The sequence below is a fragment of the Catharus ustulatus genome, chromosome 10 (genome assembly GCF_009819885.2).
Source record: "Catharus ustulatus isolate bCatUst1 chromosome 10, bCatUst1.pri.v2, whole genome shotgun sequence".
Taxonomy (NCBI): domain Eukaryota; kingdom Metazoa; phylum Chordata; class Aves; order Passeriformes; family Turdidae; genus Catharus; species Catharus ustulatus.
The window spans coordinates 16,691,712-16,714,621 of NC_046230.1; the positions used below are offsets into that span (position 1 = coordinate 16,691,712).

General features: G+C 63.7%; 1 protein-coding gene across 7 annotated transcripts; it reads left to right on the forward strand.

Annotated features, from left to right (window-relative positions):
- Positions 1-1,694: 1,694 nt before the first annotated feature.
- Positions 1,695-22,139, forward strand: TNK2 (tyrosine kinase non receptor 2). 7 transcript variants are annotated; one of them, XM_033068415.2, is made up of 18 exons: positions 1,695-1,928; positions 6,869-7,107; positions 7,246-7,537; positions 11,076-11,253; positions 11,397-11,467; positions 12,658-12,870; positions 12,962-13,114; positions 13,311-13,588; positions 13,664-13,790; positions 13,882-14,028; positions 14,378-14,472; positions 17,184-17,378; positions 18,797-18,888; positions 19,402-19,446; positions 19,663-20,978; positions 21,421-21,516; positions 21,606-21,733; positions 21,838-21,930. In XM_033068415.2, the coding sequence occupies exons 2-18, from the start codon at positions 6,917-6,919 to the stop codon at positions 21,842-21,844; spliced, it is 3,624 nt and encodes a 1,207-aa protein (XP_032924306.1). In that variant the 5' UTR covers positions 1,695-1,928; positions 6,869-6,916; the 3' UTR covers positions 21,845-21,930. The 7 variants fall into 7 exon arrangements, with proteins under 7 accessions (XP_032924306.1, XP_032924310.1, XP_042635532.1 ...); XM_042779598.1 differs by lacking the exon at positions 1,695-1,928 and having other exon boundaries at positions 6,834-7,107; XM_033068419.2 differs by lacking the exons at positions 6,869-7,107; positions 7,246-7,537.
- The last annotated feature ends 771 nt before the right edge of the window (positions 22,140-22,910 follow it).

Sequence of the window (22,910 nt, forward strand, 5' to 3'; positions counted from 1 at the left end):
CAGCATTAACTCTGAAAAGCCTGTGCTGTAGGGGTGAATGATGGGAGAAGGATGAAATGTCAGGTTTCCCCCTGGCCGTTTCTGTGCTGCTGAGAAGGTGGCAGGACAGGCCTGTGGGGTGGCTGTGGCCCAGGAAGCCAGCACTCACTCCTGCATTGTCCCTGCCGCTCATCATCCTGGAGGTCCCACGGGCCAAGGTACAGATGCAGATGTTGATACTGCTTAGAGCCCCGGGAAACTCTGGGAGGGCAGGAGCTGCCTCCTCCGTGCCAGAGGCCTGCTCAGGTGAGACCCTATGGGTTTGGGGCTCTGCATTTAAAAAAGTTCAGTTTCTCCCTGCTGTCCTTGCCCTTCCCTCATGCCCATCTCGCCTTCTGCTTTACAAACACCACATCCCGAGAAGTCGCACTATTTGGATGAGTGGCAGCTTCTCCAGGATCCCAGCTCGCACTTTATGGGCTGTCCCGGCATAGCTCTGGTCCCTCCTCTTCCCGCGGGGATGATTTACTTGTTGGAAGGACGTCGTTTCCCGCAGCTCCTGCCCGCGCCTGGCAGGGCTCTCTCCCTGCGGTAACTGTGCAAAGTGTCCCGAGAGCCCGGGCCGGGGCCCTGCTGCGGCCGGGGCAGGGGGAACGGGGAACAGCCCCTTCCAGCTCACCTGGAGCAGGGATTTCTGCAGCGCAGGGCAGCCCGCGTCCCCGGTGCAGCGGATCGGTCCCGGGGCCTGGCGCTGCTCCGCGGTGAGTCTGTCTGTCTGTCCGTCCGTGCGTCCATCCCCGTGCTCATCCATCCATCCATCCACTTGTCCGTCTGTCCGTCCTCGCCCCCGCCGTTACGTAAAGCGGCGGGGCGGCTCCTTTAAGAGCGGGGCCGGGGGCGGGTCGGGGGCCGTCCGGGCTCCCGGCGGCGGCGGCAGGAGGAGGCGGGGGGCAGGAGGGGAGGAAGGGGCGGTGGAGCCGGAGCTCAGGGGCGCGGCGCGGGGGGGCTTCCCCAGCGTGCGGGGCCGGGGCGGGGCCCGCACCGCGTGCACCATCCGGGGGCAGGGGGCGAGCGGGGCGCCGGGGGTGCCGGAGGGCGGGGGGTTGAGCCCGGCGGTGCCGGAGGGCGGCGGGGTGGCCCCGGGCGTGCAGGAGCAGGGGGGCTTCACTCGCGGCGTGCAGGAGGCGGGGCTGGGGGCGCTGCCCCGCGGCCAGGAGCTGGTGGCGGGCGGCGGGGAACCGAGAGGCGGCGTGGGGCCGGGCCGGTGGCACTGGGTGCCGCTGGGCGAGCGGACGAGCCTGCAGGAGTGGGGCGAGCGGCCCGGGCCCGTCCCCGCCCTCGGCAGCCCCAAGCCGGGCGCGGAGCCGCGGCGGCCCCGGGAGCGCGGGGCGGCGCGGGCTCGGCGGCGGGCGCGGGGCGCTGAGGAGGCGGCGGCGGGCGGCAGCCCCGGGGCGCGGCGGGCGCGGGGCGCGGTGCGGGGCGTGCAGGAGCACGGCCCCAAGGTCCGGCAGGAGCAGGGCCTGGCCCGGCGGGCGCAGCAGGAGCGCGGCGGGGGCCGGCGGGACGCGGCGAGCCCCCCGGCCCGCGCCCGCTGGTGGGTGCGGCGGGGCCGGCAGGAGGAGGGAGAGGCCCGGGGCGGAGTGCAGGAGGAGGGCGAGCTCTACCCGGGGGAGCAGGAGCACCCCGGCGGCAACCCCGGCCCGCGGACGCCGGCACAGCGCCCGAGCCGCAGGAGGTCCGCCCGGGTGTGAGGCCGCAGCCCGTGCCCGGTGCCCCGGCGGTGATCCCGGACGTCTCCGGCGTCGATCGTCGCACCCCGCCCCGGCAGGTGTGCGGGCTCGTCCCGCCTGGCATGCTGGCTGTCTGGAGTGCCGCCGTGCCCGTCCTCGCCCTCCGGTGACGCTGCAGACCCGGCGCAGGATGCGGTGGCAGTGGTGGTGAGCGCACAGGTAAGGAACGAGACGCGACCCCGTGCTTGGGGGTGCTGCGAGGGGCTGGGGGGGTTCGGGGCTTGGCACTGTGCTGCTGCTCTGGTGACATCTAAGTGTGCCGCTGTGTTGGCACCGTGCCCCGCCGTACTGCGAGCTGCGGTGCTGCCCTCGTGCCCAGGCACTGCGGGACTGCTCAGTCCCGGCCGGCTGCATGCCCGACCTCCTGCTCCAGCTGCCAGGGCAGAGCAGGCAGCAGGGTCTGGTGTGAGTGGGTGCCTGGTGCCCTTGAACTCTCCTAAACCACAGCGGAAGCTGGGGGAAGGCTTTTTTTTTTTTTTTTTTTTTTTCCTGGAGAAAAGGCAGCTTTGGTCTTCCTCTTCCCGGGCTCGTGGGAGCTGTGGCACTGAACAGAGGATCCTTGTCCTCTGGGGCCAGCCTCGCGCCTCGGGGTGCTGTACTGCGGCGAGGTGAGGTGCGGGGAGCCTCTGACCGCCGGCCCAGCATGCTGCACCTTGGCTCTGTCCAGCCGTGTTGTGGCAGTTTTTCTCTGAACAGTCCGGGACTGTTGGGTACTTTTGGTCTTTGTTGGTTTTGCTTTTTTTAATAAAAAATTTAAGTTACACTTGGTAAGGTGGTGCTGACAGTCCAGACAAGGATCCCACCATGCCAGGCAAATCCTGCTCAGCTTCTCCCAGCATGATCCCCCACTTGCCCACTCTGAAGCAGCAGCTGGGGAGGAGGTTTGGAGGTGGCCAGAGGAGGCCAGGCAGGGACAGTGTCTCTGGCAGCAGTGCTGGGGCTGGGCTGTCTGGGCAGGACAGGCTGGGGCAGAGCCTGGCGCTGGCACTTCCCCACACCCTCGCCTCCCTGGGGCCGCTTGGTGCAGCGGGAACACCGGGATGTCCCGGTGCTGCTGGGCTCCAGCACCGGCTGAACACCCTGCAAAGGTGTCCCTCTTGCCAGCTGCTGTGGGCTCTGGAGGTTGTGCATTCCCCCCTCTTACTCGGCCGTTCATTGAGCAGGCTCAGGGCAAAGGTTTGAACAAAGTTTTTGGGCTCCGGGCTTTGCAGAAGTCTCCTAAAAACAGGACCTGTCTCGTGGGGTGTCTTTGAGCAGGTCTGTGCTATCAGGCACCTCGTTAGGAGGAGGGTCCAGGACGGACCCCGGGTCTGTGCAGCCATCCTCAGCTGCAGCCCTGCTCCCACTGCCAGCCCCGAGCCCGCTGGTCCCCGCAGGGAGTGGGGGGGTAGAAGCAGCTTCCTCATCCCCCGTCGGGCCGCGCCGAGGCCTGGGGGTGCAGGGTGGGGGCTGTGCAGGCTGTGCAACCTGTTACCAACCCCTGGAGCTACCGGAGCCTCGTTAGCCAGGTATTTGTTAGTGCAGGGTGGGGTGTAGTGGGTATGGCTGGGGGGGCTGGCGATGCCTTCCTCCTCCTCGGGCTGCTGCCAACCTGCTGTCCCACTGTGACTCAGCCTCCCTGGGGCAAGGGGCCCTCATAACCAGAAGAGGAGCCCCCATGGGAACCATGAACTACTGTGAGCTTGTAGCCGAGCCCTGTCCTAACCAACTGCAGGCTAGACTTGACACTGTGCCTCAATTTCCCACCCGAGAGGTCCCATCCTGCCCCTGGAGCCACCTGGGTTTTGACTTCAGCTGTGTCCATGAGGGATGGTAGCTGACAGGGGCAAAGCATCCTGAGGGGCATTGCCCACTTGTATGAGTTTTGGGGTACACGAGGAGGCTGTGCTTCATGCACAGCCGCTACCAGGAGAGGAAAACTTAGGAGAAAGTCTTGTTCCATCCCTTTGCTGAGCAGCCCTGGGGGAGGGCCACTGCTCGAGCTACAGCCTGGCTAATTAGGGTGCTGTCAGTTAGTGCTAATGACTGTCAAATACTGAATGGTCTGGCCAGGATGCTGTGCTGCTCTGGTATTGGGGAACTGTGGGGATTGAGCCTTCATCCCCCTCCTCCCACCTCTCAGAGGTCCCAACTCGCCTGCTCTCAGCCAAAAGGGGAGATGCTGCTGTGTGGATGTGATGACCTGACAAACTCGTTTTGTGCCAGCTGCAGCCTGGCCCAAGGACACGTCCTGTACTGGGGTGGAGATTAGGGGTACTTCTGGGGTGGAGCACCCCTGGGGTGGAGGGCCAGTTGGACCCTGGGCTCAGAGTGTATCTTGGTGCCCCCCTTCCCTGGCAGGACTGGGGGCAAAGCTCACATGGGGTTGAGTCCACAAAGGCTCTTCCAGCTACCTTGGCAGAGGGGGTCATGACTCTGGCTACAGAGAGACTTCCCATACTTTAATCTCCAGGAAGTCTGGGGTGGACAGACAGGGGTGCCAGCAGGGAGGCCCATTTTGAGCTCTCCCACTTCACCCCAGAGGGACCCTGTGACCAGTGTCACCTGAGCCCTGACATTTTGCCCTCTCACACACTGCCCAGTTCGCGGGGCTGGCACTGCAAAGGGACCCCCACAGTGCTGTCCCTGTGACCCAGGTGAGATCAGTGTGGGGGACCAGCAGGCACAAACCAGCCTTGCATTGGGGCAGGTGACAGGATCCCTGCTGTGGCAATGATGCCAGAGCTCAGTGATGCCAAACCTGCTTCCCTCTCCACCTCCCCAGCAACGAGAGTGCCAGGGACTGTTGCTTTGCGTGTTTGTCCCCCAAAACACTGCACTGTGACCCTGCCTTGGTGGGAGAGCTTGGGGCTGAGGTGAGGATCAGTTATGGGGTCAGCAATTGCTGCCATGCCAGTGAGCTGGGAGGTGCAAGACAAGCTAAGCCCGCCCCAGCTCGACCTGCGGAGCGGATTTAGCAGAGGAAAGAGGCTTAGGGAGGGGATTGGGGTTGTGCTGGATGGTGGGGCCCCCCCACATGCCTGTGTCTTTCCTTCCCACACAGCCACTGCTGCAGGCAGGGGCTCAGAGCAGGGGATGCTCTGTGCTGGGGGGCAGGATCAGGCCGTGGGGCCAGGCTCTGGGAGCCCAGAGATGGCAGCGAGGAGGAACCTGGCACCTCGGCCTCCCCGGCCACCCCTGCCACGGGGGTCACCAGCCCTCCGTGCTGGCCGCCAGAGACCTCCTGCTTGCTCCATCCAGCCAACCAAGCAGCATCAGGTGCCAGCACCGAGGGAGGTAAAGCACCCACTGGTATGGGGGTACGTGGGGTGGCACAGCCCGGTGAGGGGCTGGGGATGGTCCCCAGGTGCTGGGTGGCAGCGGCATCCCACGGGTGGGCAGGATGCAGGCGGCAGCCGTGCCTCTGGTGGAGCGGGGTGTGTTTGTACGCGTGGATATGTGCGTGTCTGCACACCTGCGCCGTGGCAGCCAGGCCGGGGAGTGTGTCACCACAATTTGGGGCCGCCCTCGGGGCCTTGCCAGGGCTGAACAAGCCAGCCCGGGGTGACGGTGCGGCTGCCGCCGCCGCAGTCAGTGAGATCACTTCCAGGCGACACAGCTGCCAGGAAGGTGGCAGGAAGGTGGCAGGCGGGCTGTGACAGTGAGTAGGGTGATGTGATGGAGGTGAGTAGGGGACCCCATCCCCCTCTGGAAGCTTATTTCAGGAACCCACCTATTTCTAGGTCCCTCTATGAGGGGTGGTGGGTGTGGGGGATGCTGTGGTACTGGTCCCAGGGGTGTGGGGCCAAGTGTGGTGTCCCAGAGGGCTGGGGAGCACCAGTGTTCCCACAGAGGGAAGGGAGACTTTGTGTTCTGTGTGACTGTCACACCCTGGAGGGTAGAAGACAGTGCACCCCATCCAGTGGTTGTCATTGTGGTGGGACCCCCCCGCAGGGTGGGAATTGCAAGCAGGTGAGTCAAGGCTGGCAGGACGCGATGCCATTTGTCCCCTTGTAGGGTACCTAATCATTTTGGTGTCAGTTAAGCCTGGGCAGGCCAGGAGCACCCGATGTGTGGGTGTGTGACCCAAATCCATGCCTAGGGCTGTGGGGACGGGCTGTCCGTACTCATCCCCACAGCATCGCCTGCACTGGGCAGGCTGGTGAGGGTTTTGGGGTAGCACAGGGCGGCTGGTTCCGGAGGGAAGGTGGCATAGCACGTGCATCAGTCACCGTCCTGTGGCGTGCCAGCGCGGTGACGCCGGCGGGCCGTGCGCGGGGGCGGCTCGCTGCTCCCACGCCGCAGGCTCGGCCCGCCTCGGCTCCACGGCTGAGCTCACCTCCGTGGTATGGCAGGAGGAGTCGCCAAGGGGCTGTCCCCGCCCGGCCCTTCAGATGGGGCAGATGCCCACCGGGACTGGGGGTGTTTGTTTCTCCGGAGCAGGGAGAGGGGAAGGGGGCGCAGGACACGTTCTTTGCCCCCTGCCTTGGCACGTTGACAGCCTGGTGTCATTCTTTTGGCTACACCAGATTCTCAGGGCTCCGTGGGGGGAACAGTGATGGGTCATGGGGGCGCTTCTGGGGATCAGAATGGAGCATCATGCCCTGCGACGTTGGCATGAGGAGCAAGTTGGTCCCTGGGGACTCTGCTGTGCCCCAAAGACAGGCAGGTCTCAGCGGTCTTTGAGGGGGCTGCAGCCCCATCCCCCGATTTCAACCTGCTTGCAGCTCTGGTCCAGAGGCTGGAGAGGGGCTGTGGCCAGGCAGCATTGGGGTACAGGCCGATCGCGATGCGCAGGTGTGGGGGTCCCCATCAAGGGGGTGGCTTCCTGCTGGGGGCTGTGCCAGCTGCAGCAGCGCGTGGCAGAGGTCTAGGAGACCCCCATCTCTCTCCGAGGGCGTGGGAGGAGAGGATTGATCCTGGCGTGGCCTTCGGACCCCCATCCCAGCGGCATCCCCGGGGCCTGGCTGCTGTCCCAGCCCTGCCGTGCTTGCGCCAGCGCTGCCGGTCGCTGCGGAGCAGCCATCTTCCCGGTGCATCCCATCCCCCTCTGCCTGCGCAGGGAAGCGGGAGGGATGCTGGGGATACTGCCAGCGCCAGAGCACCCCATCCCTCTGCAGGTGCCTCCCTACCCATCCTGCCTGCCATAGAGCCCCGGTTCCTTGACGATGGTCCCCCCTCATCCTCCTCCGCCTGGCTGCTTGGTGCACCGTGCCGGGGTGCGGGGAGAAGGGGGCTGCGAGCGCGGCGCGGGCGGCGATGCCACCACCTCTCCACTCAGGAGCCGGAGCAGGGACAGAAGGTGGGCGGCTGGGCTGCCGCGCCGGGAGGAAGACAGTGGTGCCAGGCTGGGATTGGGGTGAGGACAAGCGCTCAAGGGGCTGCCCCCCTTCTCTTTTCCCTTTTCGTCTGCATCCCTCCATCCATCCTCCCCCCCCAACCCCCACCATTGCTGTCGCGGTCACCTTCACCCTCTCGCTGTTTTCCGGAACTGCAGCAACTTTCTGCCATGTGATCCCAAACCCGGCTCCAGCCCTCGCCGCCCCCAGGCAGACGCGGGCGTCTCCGCAGAGCCCCCCGCTCGCCGCTGCGCCGCAGCCGCCGCCTCAACCATGGGCGAGAGATGCGACTACCAGCGCTTGAGCAGCGCCGAGGAGGAGGAGGAAGTGCACGGCCCCCTGCCCCACAGCTTCTCGGACAGCACCGGGCAGCGGGCCCTGCGGCTGGGCAGCCGGCGCCCCACGCCACCCCCCCGGCAGGACATCGCCCCGGGCATGCCGTGCCGGCGGGTCAGTGGGGGGAATCGGTAGAGGGGAGCAGCGGAGGACACCTGGCTGAGCTTGATGGCCCCAGGATGAGCATGCGTTGGCAGCTGACATGGAGCATAGGGGGTCCTTGCATGGCATCTCCCCTTTGGAATGTGCTGTACCCCACAGCATCCCGGGCAGCATGACACCCCCTCCCCCCTTGCTCGACTGTGCTTCCATCCTGACCCATGGGGGGGGGGACGGGGACTGCCTGCTGCTTCTTGCTGGGGAAACAGGCATAGGGGAATGGTGAGAGGCAGCAAGGCTCAGCCAAGCCCGCCACAGCTCGTGGAGGGGGAGCACGGTGCCCAGCACAGGATACCGTCCCCCAGCTACAGTGCCGCAACCAGACGGTGGCTCCGCAGGCTGCCGTCCCCACATGGGGGTACTCCTGGGGGATGTCAGGCTTTGCATGGATGTGGGGAATGTGTAGGTGCAGGGGGCTTGAGGTGTAGGACAGGTATTGTGGTGTCATTAAGGACAGATGTAATGGGGAGGAGGGAAGGGGGAAAGGTGGCAGGGCTGACCCCCCCACATGCCAGCTCGCCCAGGTATGTGCGCTGTCAGGCAAGCGCGGAGGCGACGAGCATGCCACGGCGGGGGTGGGCACCCGTGGGCGCGCAGGGGGCAGGCGGCTCCAGGTGCGCGTCGGGCGGAGGCGGGAGCAGGACGGAGCCGGCGGCGGTGCCGCGGTGTTTGCGCACGTGCGGCCGGGCAGGGCGGCAGCCGCGGGGTGCGGAGGGGACGTGCGTGGGGGGCGGCTGCGGTTGTGCAGGTGGCGGGAGGCACGCGGGGGGATTGCTCCTGTGTGGTCCTGGGGTGCACGTGAGCGTCCTCACCACGCACCATGCATGAGCCGGGGTGCACGTAGGGTGCATCCCTGGCGCTGCAGGGATGGGTGTGCATGGCAGGGGCGTGCAGCGCACCGAGGGCCGAGCAGCGCCTGTGCAGCGGGTCTAGGGGATTTGTGACCTCCCCACCTCAGGATGGGAGGACTGGCAGGACTCCTTGTCCAACGCAAGAGTGCAGCTTGCAGAATCAGTCCTTGTGTATGTGGATCTATCACAGAGAGGGAAACTGAGGCACGGAACCTCCGCTGGCATGATGTGCAAAGCTGGGTTCCCCGTTCATTTTTGGGAACCTGTACTCCCGATGTGAGCACTGAACTGGGCAGCCTCACCTGAGATTTGGGGGTGCAGGAGGCAGTGCACTGGGTTCCAGTCGCAGTGGGTGCCATTTCTGCATTATGAGGGTGATGCTCTGTCAAGGCAGGGCACCCCCCCACCCCTGGTGTCCCCTGAGCTGGGACGGGGGAAGCTGGCGCGTGGCAGAGGTTGGTGCCGAGGGCACTGTGCCCAGTTGTCCCCAGTCAATGGGCTTGTTGTGCCCCGTGCTTCTGCTGCCGGGTGCCAGCTGGGATCCCAGTAGCAGTGGAAACCCCAGCGGAGACTCCTCCTGGGGATGCGCTTAAATCCCCCTTAGCTGCCCCCATGGCACAGCAATGGCCACGGTTTGGGGGGCCAGGCAGGCGGGGGCTGTGGCAAGAGGTTGCTGTGGGTCTTTCCTCTCTCACGCTGTGGCTGCCGCATGGCCAGCTGTTCTCCCTGGGGAGCCCGCGGGCGGACAGCACTGCTGGGGTTGGGTGCCAGTCCCACCAGGGAAGGGGAGCGAGCCCCAGGGTGTTGGTGGTGCCCCACGGCAGAGCCCCGTGGGGTCTGGAAGCTGGGCAGCGGATATGTTCCCCGAGCCAGAAACTCCCCCCGCAGTGCCCATCGCCCTGGCATCATGCCTGTGGCCTCGGTTGGGGAGCAGAGAGCCGGATGTCTCTTCTGCCTCCCTCCCTCCCTGCTTCCTGGGGGGGAAACTGAGGCCTGGGAGCGTTTCCCAAGGCTGGGGCGAGTTTCCATGGCAATGGGAGCGGGGGTCCGGGCTCCCAGCTGCCGGCGACCGCCGAACAAGGGAGAAAGCGGGACATTGATGGGAGCCCGGCCCCTTGGGCGCGCGTCCCAGCCCGGCTGAAAATAACCCTCCTGGGCAGCGCTGCGGGCAGGCGGCCGGGACCGAACCCCGCTGCCAGCGAGGGGTCCCCGGAAAGCGGCTCCAGCCAGGGGAGTGACCCCCAGCCCTGCCTGCCGCCACCCCCCGCCCCGGCCCCGTTGCGTTGGGGAAGGGGAGGGCCGGCCGGCCGGCCAGAGGATCGAGAGCCGGATGGAAGGAGGGGCAGAGCCACAGCCCGCGTCCGGCCGACGGACAGCCCGAACCCCCTGCCCGCTCCAGGGGGGTCTGTGGGGCGGTCGAGCCCAGGGGACATCTCTGTAGCGCAAATGAAGGGACTGCGAGTGCCGCGGCTGCAGTGAGCGGGCTCCTCCGTAGGACGCCGGCACCGGGGAAGGGACATCAGCGGTGCCAAGGGCTGGCAGCCAGGCAGGATGCGACGCTTCCAGGCTTTGCACCGATCCTTCCCCTTCCTCACCCGCTTCCGCCTGTACCGAGTAAGTGCTGACCCTCGCCCCGGGCAGACCCTGCCCTGGCCGTCACCCGGCCCCGTCCCCGTCGCCTGCGGGCAGGGGAGCCGCAGCTCCCTTCGCCCCGTGTGGCCCTGCGTGCCCCCGTGCGCCCCCGTGCCCAGCTGCTCGCCGCGCCCGCCGTATTTTTAGCCCAGTGCTGAGGATTGTAATTGCGGTGACTCGGCCGAGGGAGCCGAGCACGGCGGGTGAAGACGCCAGGGGCCATGTCGTCTCCCAGGGAAGAGGAGAGGATGGAGGGGGCTGCCGCCCTGTGGAGCTGGGATGGCGGGTCCCAACCTCCCACCCACTCTCAGCAGGAGGAGGCAGAGCCATGTCATTTCCAGAAAGGTGGTGGTTAAAGTGGGGAGAGCCAGGACAACTGGCAGGGGTGGGGAATGTGGGGCTCCAGCCCTTCTCTGTGTCCTGGCACAGCTGGGGGCTGATGCCAGCAGCACCGGGGTGTCCTGTACCTCAGTGCTGGAGCAAACAGGACCCTCCAGAGGCCCAGATGTTTTGTCTGCCCCCTCCCTGGGTCTGCCCAGTGAGGTACCACCACCCATGGCAGAGGAGAGTCAGTGTCAGTCTGTACTACAGCTCAGCCGAGCGTGTGGGCATGCCAGGGGGCCAAGCTGGGTGTCCCTGCTTGGGACAGCTGTCAGCTCCCTGCTCAGCTCTTCCATCTGAGCACAGGGAATTGAGGAGGCATATCTGTCCTGAGTTTCTGCCTCCCCCTGTTTCCTTGGACCCCCTGACCAGGGTTGCTGGAATGGAGGGGTGGGTTGGTGTTTCTGTGAGCAGGACAGGGCAGACTGGAGGTCCCTTCCTATCTCTGAGGATCCTGCTGATTAGGGTGCCTCTCCCCAAAAGAGGTGGTGACAGGACATGACTCCACTAGTATCCCTCACAGCAGCACCCCAGCCTTGGTTCTGAGCTCCTCTGGGTGACTCCCCAGTGGGAATAGGGCAGAGGGAAGTGGAATAGGGTTGCCCCAACCCAATATTGTGTCCCAGCAGAGGCTGAGCTGTAGCATGCAGGCGGAGGAGGGCACGGACTGGCTGCTGGAGCTGCTCACCGAGCTGCAGCTGCAGCAGTACTTCCTGCGCATCCGAGACGAGCTCAACGTCACACGCCTCTCCCACTTCGAGTACGTCAAAAATGAGGATCTGGAGAAGATCGGCATGGGACGCCCCGGTGTGTACATCCCCCCCAAACCTCTCACCTTACCCCGGCTGCATGTGGAGCATCTTTTGGGAAGCCCACAGGAGCACATGGGGCTGGAGGGGAGCTCTACCCTGACTGGCTTGTGACAGTCACTGTGTCCCTGTGTCCTGCAGGCCAGCGGCGGCTGTGGGAGGCAGTGAAGCGGAGGAAAGCCATGTGCAAGCGGAAATCCTGGATGAGCAAGGTAGGGATGGGAGACGGACAGGTGTGGCAGAGAAACCGAGGCAGACAGGAAGAGCTGGACCCCTCCCTGTACCCTTTCAGGGTGCCTGGCTCCCCCACATCCCTGGAGGCTGACAGGGAAATGGGCAGAAGCACCTGCCATCCATGCCCCTCCAGTGTGCGGCCCAGTCCCCCTCAGGCTCCTGGGTCACTTCCCAGCAAAGGACAGCCCTGTTTCCCCAGCACTTGGAAAATTAATTCCCCTCATGTTATTTGCCTCTTTGTCAGGAAACTTGTTTGCAGTGAGTGAACCAGAGAGCCTTGCTCCAGACAGCTCTGAGGGTAGCAGTGGTGCACAGGATGCTGCCCACCCTGCTGCCTCACAGTGAGGGGACAAAGCCTTGTACCTGCAGGCTGGGACACGCCGTAACAGGGGACCTTGGGATGCTCACATATGCCCTGATACCATCCCATCCAAAGCTGGTACTGCTGGCACCTCTGGCACCTGGCACCCCAGAAGAGCAGAGTTTGGCAGAGCCCAGTTTGCCATCTGGGCACTGGGCCATGACCTCTCCCCTGCATGACTTGTCTGTGCTGGGACATGATGAGAATGGGCTTTTAATAGAAGGCTACTTCTATTAAAGAACAAATAGCAGAGATGCCACCTCCCACCCCAGACACATGCTGGGCCCAGCCCATGCACACCCTGCATTGAGACTGGGGTGGACCCTGTCCCATGGAGCACATCATCTGTCCCAGCTGAGGGAGATGAGAGAAGAGCCCATCCCTTCTGAGTGGTGGTAGCCAGCACGCATTGCAAAGCCCACTTTGCTGCAGGGATGTGTCACCACACTCAGCCCAAGCTGGAGGTTTCCCTTGGCTTTGTGCCCAGGCACATTGTGTGGCCTCAGCCTGGCCAAGGAGTGCCCAGGGCCCTCTGGCTACTGGCCTGGTTTGCTGTGGCTGCTGGAGGACTACTGCAGAGCTGCTGCAAGAGGAATAACCACTTCCCTCCATGGGAATCACAGCTCATTGTGCTGGCAGCAGGATGAATGGAGCCTTCTCCCACAACCAGCCTTCTCTGGGTCATCACCAGTTAGGGGTCATCACTAGGTTCCACTGTGTACAGGGGTTGTGTCAGCACTTCTCACTTACAGACCCAAGGACTTGGTGTCTTTCCATGCCCACGTTTCACCTTTCCATGTCCCACAGGTGTTCAGTGGGAAGCGCCCAGAGTCAGATCTGCCGCCCCAGCCCCAGAGTACCTTCCGCAAGCCTCCCACACCACCACCTCCTGAAGCTGGGGGCCAGCACTCCCTCACCTGCCTTGTGCGGGAGCGGGACCTCTCCATCTTTGAGAAGCTGGGTGACGGCTCCTTCGGCGTTGTGCGTCGCGGCGAGTGGTGCACACCTGCTGGCAAGACGGTGAGGGGCTGTTCTGTGGGGGTGGGGAGCCAGGCAGTGGGACCATGCTCAGGGGAAGACAGTTTGGAGCTCATCCCTGCTTTGACCGTAGCTGAATGTGGCAGTGAAGTGCCTCAAGACAGATGTGCTGAGCCAGCCAGAGGCACTGGATGACTTCATCCGGGAGGTGAATGCCATGCACTCCCTGGACCACAGGAACCTCATCCGCCTGTATGGCGTGGTGCTCTCCCACCCCATGAAGATGGTGAGTGTGGGATCTGGGGCCCACCCCAATGACTGCCCCATGTGGGGCTCCCACATGATGGCATGAGCAAAGCCAGGCTGGGTCTGTACCCCAGGTCCTCTGCTGGCATCCCCAGTGGGGCATAAGAGGGCTGGAAACCAGCCCAGCTGGGGTGGCCCTGAACTGACCTGCTTGCTGTCCTCATCCCGTGGCCCAGGTGACAGAGCTGGCCCCACTGGGCTCCCTCCTGGACCGCCTGCGGAAGAACCAGGGCCATTTCCTCATCTCCACCCTGTGCCAGTATGCCATCCAAGTGGCCAAGGGCATGGCCTACCTGGAGTCCAAGCGCTTCATCCACCGTGACCTGGCTGCCCGCAACATCCTGCTGGCCTCCAATGAGCTCGTCAAGATTGGAGACTTCGGACTGATGCGGGCACTGCCCAAAAATGATGATCACTACGTGATGCAGGAGCATCGCAAAGTCCCCTTTGCCTGGTGAGCCTTGGGGAGGGGGAGACCTGGAGTTGCAGCATCCATGGCCTTCTGATGCTCATGTCCTTCCCCCTGTAGGTGTGCTCCTGAGAGCCTGAAGACACGCACCTTCTCCCATGCCAGTGACACCTGGATGTTCGGAGTGACTCTCTGGGAGATGTTCACCTATGGTCAGGAGCCTTGGATTGGCCTCAATGGCAGCCAGGTAGATGTACAGCAGGGACCTGCCCCCTCGCCTCACCCTGCTGGTGCTGAGGGGGATCTGGGACACCCTGACAGCACACCCTGTCCAACAGATCCTGCACAAGATAGACAAAGAGGGTGAGCGGCTGCCAAGGCCTGAGGACTGTCCCCAGGACATCTACAATGTCATGCTGCAGTGCTGGGCGCACAAGCCTGAGGACCGACCCACCTTCGTGGCCTTGCGAGACTTCTTGGTGGAGGTGGGTGAGTCGGGAGTGGGACAGGAGCCCCTGCACCCTGTCCCGCTAGCTCTGCTCAAGCATGGATAGAGCTAAGAATATTGCCAAGGTGGGAGGTGACATGGGGGAGCTGGGGCCAGGCAGCCCTGCAGGCCGGGAGGTGGAGGGTGGTGACATGGTCACAGCAGGAAGCACTTGGTTGCTGCCTTGCCATCACACACCCCAGGGATGTGACAGCTGAGGAGCGGCTGGTGATGATGTCTCTTGTCCCTTTTTGGGGCCTCTCTGCCCTCCTTGGGGCTGGGCCTGGCCTCAAAAGAGGATGGACGTGGGGGGCTGCATCTCCTATCCTCACCCACCTCTCCCCCAGGCTCAGCCCACCGACATGAGAGCACTGCAGGACTTTGAGGAACCGGACAAGCTGCACATCCAGATGAACGACATCATCACAGTCATTGAGGGCAGGTACTGCATGGGAGGGTGGCAGGTACTGTAGAGGGGGGAATGGACTGCCTGCCAGCCTACATCGGGATAGGGAGTGGGGAGACTGTGGGCACTGGCAGAGCTGTGGGAAACAGGGAGGGAAAGGGGTGACTCTGCCCCCAGCACACCTGGCCATGCACCCCACGGGAGGGCAGAGCTGGTGTGTTTGTGGGCAGCACAGCATCGTGGGGGCCACCCCGGTGTGGGGGGCACAGCCCTGCCCACACTGCCCACAGCCCTGCTGGCACCATCCCTGCTGACTCACCCCACCGTGCCCCGGGAAACTGCACGCCCCAGGGCCACTCCCTGCTGATAGCGGTGGGGACGTGCCGCCAGCACCTGGAGACGTGCTGCTGTCATCGGGCTGGGAGAGGCACCGTGGGACTCGGTACCATGCTGGCAGAACCCGCTGTGCAGTGGCTGCTTGGTCCCTGCTGACCACGCCAGGGCACAGCCACCCCCGCCACCACCCCAGGGGCCTGGGACTGGACTGGGGGGCCCTTTAGTCCCTGCATCCCTATCGTAGGATGTGCCTGTCACCTTCCAGCTGGGGGAGAGCGGGGACCTCCCAAAGGAGTTCGGTGTACCCGCACTAGAGGCAGCCTCCCAACCCCGAGGGGAGGAGGAGGAGGGCTCTGTCCCCGTCCCTCCCTGTCCCCCGCCCCGGGCCGGCTCCCCGCGGTTAGTCAGAACCCGGGGTGAATCAGGCCGGGTTTGTGTGTCTGCAGGGACCGGCTGCTCCCGGTCCGCCGCCGCGGGGATGACTCTTGCCCAGGGTCTGGCGGTTTAATTGCAGGGAGGGGAGGGGAGGGGAAGCAGCGTCGGCGGAGGGAGGGAAGGAGCGGCGGAGGGCGGTGCGGCCGCGCCAGAGCGCCTACATCGTCCCTGCCGCTGCATCGCGGCCGGGCTGCGGGTCCGCGCCCCTCGCCCCACCGCCGGCCCCAGGTGAGCCGCGGACGGAAGGATGTAGCAGGAACAGGGGCTGGAGCTTGCCCGTCGGTCGGGAATTGTCGGGAGTGGAGTAGAGCCGGGGCGCAGCTTCCCCTGCCTCAGTTTCCCCGAGGGACGCCGGTCCTTGGTGACCCCCGTGGGTAGGTTTTGGGGGTGCGGGCTCAGGGCACACGCGGTGGGTTCAGCGGCCGGGGGGTGGCAGAAGCCCCACCGACTGCCGGTACTCCCGGAGGGGAGCCCCCTCCCCGTGCCTCAGTTTCCCCGGCAGCAGCCGCCTGCTTGTGGGGATGCCTGGGCAGAGCTGGCGGGAGGGAGGGGGGTGCCTCCTGCCGGGGGCCGCATCCGGCCCTGCCGAGGCCGCCCGGGGCACCGTAAACACCCCCCACCCCTTTTCAAGCCCCTACCTGTCGTTCGGCGGGCGCCGGCTGTGCGTACGTGTGTGTGGGCAGGGGCAGGGACCTCCCTGAAAGCCCCCCGGGGACCCAGCCGCTCGTGGGAGGGGGCTGTCGCGGGGAGAGGAACCAGGGCAGCACCGGAGTGGGTTTGTGCCGGGGGTCCGAGCTCGGGTTCGGTGGGACCGAGGCTGGGAGGAGGGAGAGTGGAGGGATGGCCGAGCTGCAGCATCCCTGCGTCGGGATGTGGCGGTGAGGGGGACAGGGAGGGCAAGTGGAGGGGACCTTGCGAGGAGGGGGCTGTTCCCCCACCTCCCCCTGCCTGCCGCGGGTGAGGGAGGATGCCCGGTACCGGCTGGGCTCTCCGGGGCTCTGCCGAGGGGTCCCGACGCTGAGTAAGGCGGCTGGCTGGCGGCAGCGGGAAGGTAAACAGGAAAAGGGCTGAGCTGGTGGCCGGGGGTGACTCACAGGTGACTCCAGGAAACTGCGGGGCCTGTGCCAGCCTCGCCAGGCTGGCACCCACACTGCCCCTGCCCCCTGCCCACAGCACACCCTGCCCATGGGGAGTGGAGGGCCCTGACAGGCAGGGGGGTAGCTTAGGGTTGGAGCCCCCCCGCCATTTATTTGGCACAGTGCTAGGAATGGTACCCCACTTGGGATGTCTTGTCCTGCCCCATCCCTTTTCCCCCCACCAATCCTTCTGGGCTAGATGACCACCTTATCCTCCTCAGAAGTGGCTGCGTCCTGGGCAGCTCTTCGGGGACACACTGGGGACCAGTACCCCAGGGTGGCCTGGGCCACTCAGGTGGCTCCTGGAAGACTGACAGCCTAAGCCCACCACCTGTCATTCTGCCAATCCCCCCCTGCCCATACGAGCCTGCACAGGGCTCATTGATAATGTAGGAAGGGAACAAGGAAGACTCCACAGATGACTGTCTTCCACTGGGCCCCCATCAGACACTAGGCATGTTCCTGTGCCATCCTTTAGTGGATGGGGCACAGAGAGATTGGTGACAAAGAGCTTGGTGCAGGCATCACCCCAAGGATCCTGTGTAACTTGAGGCAGCAAGGAGGAGGAAGGAGCGTATCTTCTGGGACACAGGCATGTAGCTTTGTTCCCCACTACTTGCATTCCCAGCACCACCAGGTGCAGGGACCATGTGGGGTGGGAGCCAAAGTGTACTGCCTGTGTAGGGTTGGGATCCTGGGCACCCAGGGTCCCTTTCTGGTTGTGTCACTGCCTGCCTTCGTGCACTTGGGCAAGTCACATTGCCTCCTCCCCATCACTGGGGCAGGCGCGTGTCAACCTCCCATCCCCTCATCAGTAACAAGGTCCTTTTTATTCCTTAGGGCCGAGAATTACTGGTGGCGGGGTCAGAATAAACGGACCCTAAAAGTTGGCCAATTTCCCCGAAACACGGTGACCTCGGTGGCAGGGCTGTCAGCCCACGACATCAGCCAGCCGCTTAAAAACAGCTTCATCCACACAGGCCATGGAGACACCAACCCGCAGCACTGCTGGGGGTTTCCCGATAAAATTGATGAGTAAGAAACTTTTTGTCTTCTCTGCATCCTCTGCCTGCTCCCTCCCTTCCCCGCTGCCCACTGGGCTCGGGAGCAAGACGCGGCTTGGCTACTGCCCCCCTCTCTCCCTCTGAAGCATCTCTTTCCGCCCCCGCTTTATTGGGAATGGTGGCTCTGAGTAGCATCCCTGCAACTGGACTAACTTCCTTGCCTCTTCCTACTAATGGGCTTAGGGATGTGGGGGGCTGCTGTGCTTGGGGCTGTCCCAGGGGGGAGACCTTTGTGGCTGTCCTGGGGCAGGGAGACATCGGTAAGCACCACCCCAGAGGTGGCCACATTACCCCAAAACACTTTTGGGGTGTCCCAGGGCTGCTAAATGTGCGCGACTTGCAGCCTGTCCCCACGCTTCTAACAGCATGAGTCTTTTTGGAAAGCAAAACATGAAAAATATCCACCAAAATGATTTTTTCTCCATCCTGCTCTATCAGAAGACACCTGGCTGGACTGTGGTGGGGGGAAGGGGGGCTGGGTGCTTGTGTTCCAGTGTCCCACATACTCTCTGCCAGGTGGTATTGGTTGTGCAGCAGTGAGCAGGAGCGCCTTGGCAGGGAGCAAATGGGGGTCTCTCCCAGCGCTAGGCTGGAGAGATGTGGGAGGTCAGTGTGGTGAGGACAGGATAGAATTTCAAAAACTGGAAAGCTCCTGGTGGGTAGGGCCAGCTCCTGCGCTAGGCTCAGTCCATCCCCTGGGATGATGATCCTGTTTGTTATCCCAGGCCTGGGACAGCTCTGCCGGTGCTCTCAGTCCCAGCCTGACCCCTCCGCAGCACCCTGTGTCACGGGCTGTGCCGGCGGCCTCGGAGGGCTGAACCGAGGCGCCGTGCGCGCGGATCTGGCTCGTGCCCCGGCAGGCCTCCCCGCGCCCCACTGCGTGGGCACGGGCGCTGGGTACGTGCTGCCCGGGCTGCCGAGAACGCACCGAGCTCGGCACACGCCCAAGCCTTCGGGCTGCGCCGGCTCCCGCCGGCTCCCTGGCTTGCGACGGCTCGCCCGGGCTCCCGGCACCCACCGGCACACGGTGCCGGGGCATCCTGCCTTGGGCACAGCATCGCCCCGGTGCTGGAGGGTTGTCCTGGGCAGCACACGCTGCACAAGTGCCCTGGACACAGTGCCCTGCTTGCAGTCCCCTGGGCACAGCACAGGCAGCCACAGATGCACGCGGAGCCGGAGGTGGGTGGGATGATACTGGGATGGCACCAGGCTCTCGCCACAGCACTGGAGGCCTCTGGGGTGTGTTGCCCCAGCGCTCACAGGAATGGTACTCGCCTGGCATAGTTGTGTGGTGGAGGAGCTGTGGGGTGTTTCAAGGCACAAGCCTGGGGAGTGAGGGGTCCCACGTGGCCCCTGCTGACTCCCAGGCACTCTCTTCTCTCCTCACAGGCTGTACCTGGGAAATCCCATGGACCCTCCTGATATTTTAGGTGTGGACCCGAGTGCTGCCAGACCTACACAGCTTCCAGGGAGGGCTAAAAGTGAGTGGCTTTTCTCCTTCCTCCTGCCCATCAACTGTGCAAAGCCCCCATCTCTGTGCCCTGCTGCCGGGGTGATGGGCTGGATCCTCTCCTTTCTGTCTCTCTGCTGGCACTTGCTTTTTGCAGAGCAGGGGGAGCTGGGGTGATGGGGCGTGTTGTCACCTGGCCATAGGTCACTGCCAGCAGCGTGGCCGGCTGGTGGCTCTGCCTGGCTGGACTCTGCCCTGCTGCCCTTCGTCCGAGTCCCTTGTTCCCTCCCAGCCTCACACAGCTGGGCTCCCCAGTTCGGGGGATCTCAGCAGAGCTGCCACAGGAGGGAACTCGGATGCTGTGCGTATGCCCCAGTCCCCATAAACCTAGCTTTTCCTTGGGGGGGCTTCCCACCAGCATCCTCCACATGCCCCACCAGTGAAGGGGGACGTAACAAAGTATGCACCTCATTAACAAGCACCCCGGCTGCTGCTTCTGTGTTCATCCTATGCTTCCCCTTCTCTTGGGTTCTCTCTTCTGCAGGGCAGCCTCCTCCACGCCCACCTCAGCCTACGGTCCTCCTCACCAGTAAGTTGGGCTTCTTTGTGTGCTGCTCTCCCTTCTTCACACCCTCTTTCTTTTCTCTCTTACCTGCCTGTCCTGGGGCAGGTACTCTGGTATGCCTTGGGAGCAAAGAGGGCTGAAACTATGGGGTGGTTTGGGGGCTTGGAGATGCAGATGCCCCTTCTTGCAGTCTAGGGATGACTGCTGGGACCCTCACCATCCCTCTCTGTCCCATTCTAGAGCCTTGCTACGACCCAGTTAGTGAGGAGGAGGAAGGTCTGCCAGGGGGTCTCCGGAAGCTCTGCCTGAAGAAGCCAGGCACAGGGAAGGGCCTGCGGCCAATCAAGCCATCAGCACGAGTGCCGGGCACCAAGGTGGGCGAGCGGCAGCCCGGACGGCTGGCAAGCGAGGGGCCGGCAAGCAGCGAGGTGACCCTCATTGACTTTGGGGAGGAAGTGCCCCAGGGTAGCCCCTCTCCAGTGGGGGAGCTGACAGCCCCATCATTAGCCAAGCTGGCCATGGAGGCCTGCTCTTTGCTGGACAAGACCCCACCACAGAGCCCCACACGGGCTCTACCTCGGCCTCTCCACCCCACACCAGTGGTGGACTGGGATGCCCGGCCATTGCCCCCACCACCTGCCTATGATGATGTGGCACAGGATGAGGACGATATTGAGGTCTGCTCTATCACCAGCCCCCCGAGCCGGCGGGGCAAGACCAACTATGGCTTTGTGGATGAGGGTGATCGAGGACCAGCACTGGAGGACAACCTCTTCCTGCCCCCCAAGGAGACCAAACAGCCCAGCATGACGCAGACTACTGAGCTCTTTGAGGAGCTGCAGCAGGAGTGTATGAAGAGGCTCAACGTCCCTTTGGGACTGGCTGCACCAGCTGATGACAAGCCCCAGATCCCTCCCCGTGTTCCAATCCCGCCCCGGCCCCTTCGCCGCAATGAGCCTGGGCGCTGGTCAGGGGACCTTTCCCCAGCTTCGGGGGGCGAGGAAGACCGGCCACCCCAGATTCCCCCACGGGACCCACTGTCCCAGCCCACTTCCCGGACACCCAGCCCCATGGCTCTGCAGGTGGGCTCCCCCCAGCAACGTGCCGCCCTCTGCTCCTGCCTCTCCACCTCACCAGGGAAGCCCATGCCCACCACGCAGAGCTTTGCCCTTGACCCTAAGTATGCCACCCCCAAGGTCATCCAGGCGCAGGGCAAGGACTGCTCCAAGGGACCTTGCATTCTGCCCATCGTGAAGGATGGGCAGAAGGTCAGCAGCACCCACTACTACCTGCTGCCTGAGCGCCCTGCCTACCTGGACAAGTACGAGAAGTTTTTCAAGGAGGCTAAAAGCCCCGAGGAGGTTCCAGCGTCCCGCCAGGTCACCACAGCCACCGTCCGTCCCATGGTACAGCAGCCATTGCCAGACTGCAAGGCCAACTTTTCCTCCAACAACAGCAACCCTGGGCCCAAGTGCCTGGTGAAAGCCTCCTGCAGCCTCCAGAAGATTGTTTACGATGGGCCAGATGTTTGCCGTCCTGCCGACAAGATCCGGCTGGTAAGTGTAATCCCCCAGCATCTATGAAGAGTGGGCTCACATGGGCAAGAGTAGCCATGGGCTCACTTGGGCAAGAGCTTTCCCCACCCTGTGCCTCAGTTTCTGCAAGTTCAACCCCAGGGGACTGGCTACAAGAAAGCCCCAGAAGTGCAGGGGGACATAAATGTCACTGCAGTGTCAAAATGGGAATTGAAGGCCCTGGGGAGAGGGAAGTGGCTGCTGCTGTGGTCCCTTTGGTCTCTCTAGGCTGGGGATACTGTGGCCCACCCAAGCCCAGGAGAGATTTTAGGTCCTGAGGATGAGAATGATCCCAACTCCAGGTTCATAGTGCTCCCTGAAGACACAACCAGGGATGGGGGCAGCCCGGTGGTCCTCTGCTTCAGTCACAGGCTTCTTGCTGCCCAAGGCTGGCAGCAGACAGTGACTACAAGCTCCCCCCCAGGTGCAGGACACAGTGCATGGTGTGACCACTGAGGAGTGCCAGGCAGCCCTACAGAGCCATGGCTGGAGCATCCAACGGGCTATCCAGTACCTGAAGGTACAGCACACCCCTGTTCCCTCGTCCCAGCTCCAGCAAGAGTGGTGGCACCCCTGTCACCCCTCTGGCCATGCCATGTCCCCTTGCAGGTGGAGCAGCTCTTCTGCCTGGGGCTGAAGTCCCGTGGTGAGTGCCAGCGGGTGCTGGAGATGTTCGACTGGAACCTGGCACAGGCCAGCTCCCACCTCCTCGATCCCTACAGCGCCACCCGCCAGAAGTAGGGACATCAGTGTTTTGGTGGGGGGCAGTTCTCTATGCCACACTCCTCTGGGCAGACTGGCACTGTCACCCCTCCTGAGTTTGTGTCCTGTCTTCTTACAGGTGGTGACAGCAGGGATGGGGCGAGCGGTGTCGGATCCAGAGCAGGCATCTTGCCACGGGGCCAGTCCTGCCACCTCCACCCACGCAACCTGCTGCAGGACTCTGGACTGAGCCCTCACTTGAGGGTGAAGACACCCCAAAAGGGACCCTGCCTAGCGCCACAGACTTTCCAGGGTGCTTGTGCCCTGACCTTGGCAATGGGCTCCATCCCCTGGCCCCTTGTTGAATTGTTTTTGTAAAGAGAAATGTAATTTTAATATATATATATTATGTATATATATAAAAATATTCTATGGATATGAGGAGGGTGCCTATGGCCGTCTCCCAGGTTTATCCCTGCTGACACACAGGGACAGGCCACATCTCGGTGGGTGCTGGTTCCTCCCTGTAGGCAGCTGGGACTGTGACCCTTGGGATCCACTGTGGGATGAAGGTCAGGAGGGGTTGCACAGACTCTGGGGATCCCCAGGATCCCCAGGAGGCTGTGCACGTATAAAAACTCCTGCTGAGTCCTCCCAGGCTGCTTTAGGGTGCAAAGTTCTCCCCATTCAGGGGTACTGGAGTTAGTCACAGTATATCCCACCCCCGGTCCCAATGCCTGAAGGCTGGGCATGGTTTTGCCTGCCCTGAGTGGGCAGTGCTTGCCTGCAGGGAAGCCCCCCGCAGCCGGGTCCCCTTTGCCCGGTGCCCCGCGGCTCCGGCTGACTCATGCCCGGGCAGGGAGTGGCGGGACCGGCGTCGCCCCCACCCACGTGAGGGTGTTGTGCAACCGGGTGCCTCCGCCGCAGACAGCCGGGAGCAGGTGCGGGAGTGGAGGGGTGGCTCCTGTGGGGTCCCAGAGCTGGTGTCAGTGCTCACTCCTCCCTCCAAGTGGGTATCAGAGCCCTTAGCTGGGTTTCCTGCAGTGCTGCCTTCTAGCAGTATCAGGAAGGGATCTTGGGATGAGGTGGAGGAGGATCTTGGTGCCCAAACTCTCCAGATCCATTGATAGTGGTGGTACCTTGAGGCTACTCTGCTCCAGACCTGGTGGCTTCAGAGGAGAGACCCGGCCCTACACAGTGAGGAAGGGACAT

Excerpts from the sequence above, each read along its gene's own strand:
- TNK2 (XM_033068415.2), top strand. The coding sequence starts at position 6,917 with ATGGTCCCCCCTCATCCTCCTCCGCCTGGCTGCTTGGTGCACCGTGCC. Across the intron at positions 11,254-11,396 it reads GATCGGCATGGGACGCCCCG|GCCAGCGGCGGCTGTGGGAG; the intron begins GTGTGTACATCC and ends TGTGTCCTGCAG. Across the intron at positions 14,473-17,183 it reads ATCACAGTCATTGAGGGCAG|GGCCGAGAATTACTGGTGGC; the intron begins GTACTGCATGGG and ends TTTATTCCTTAG.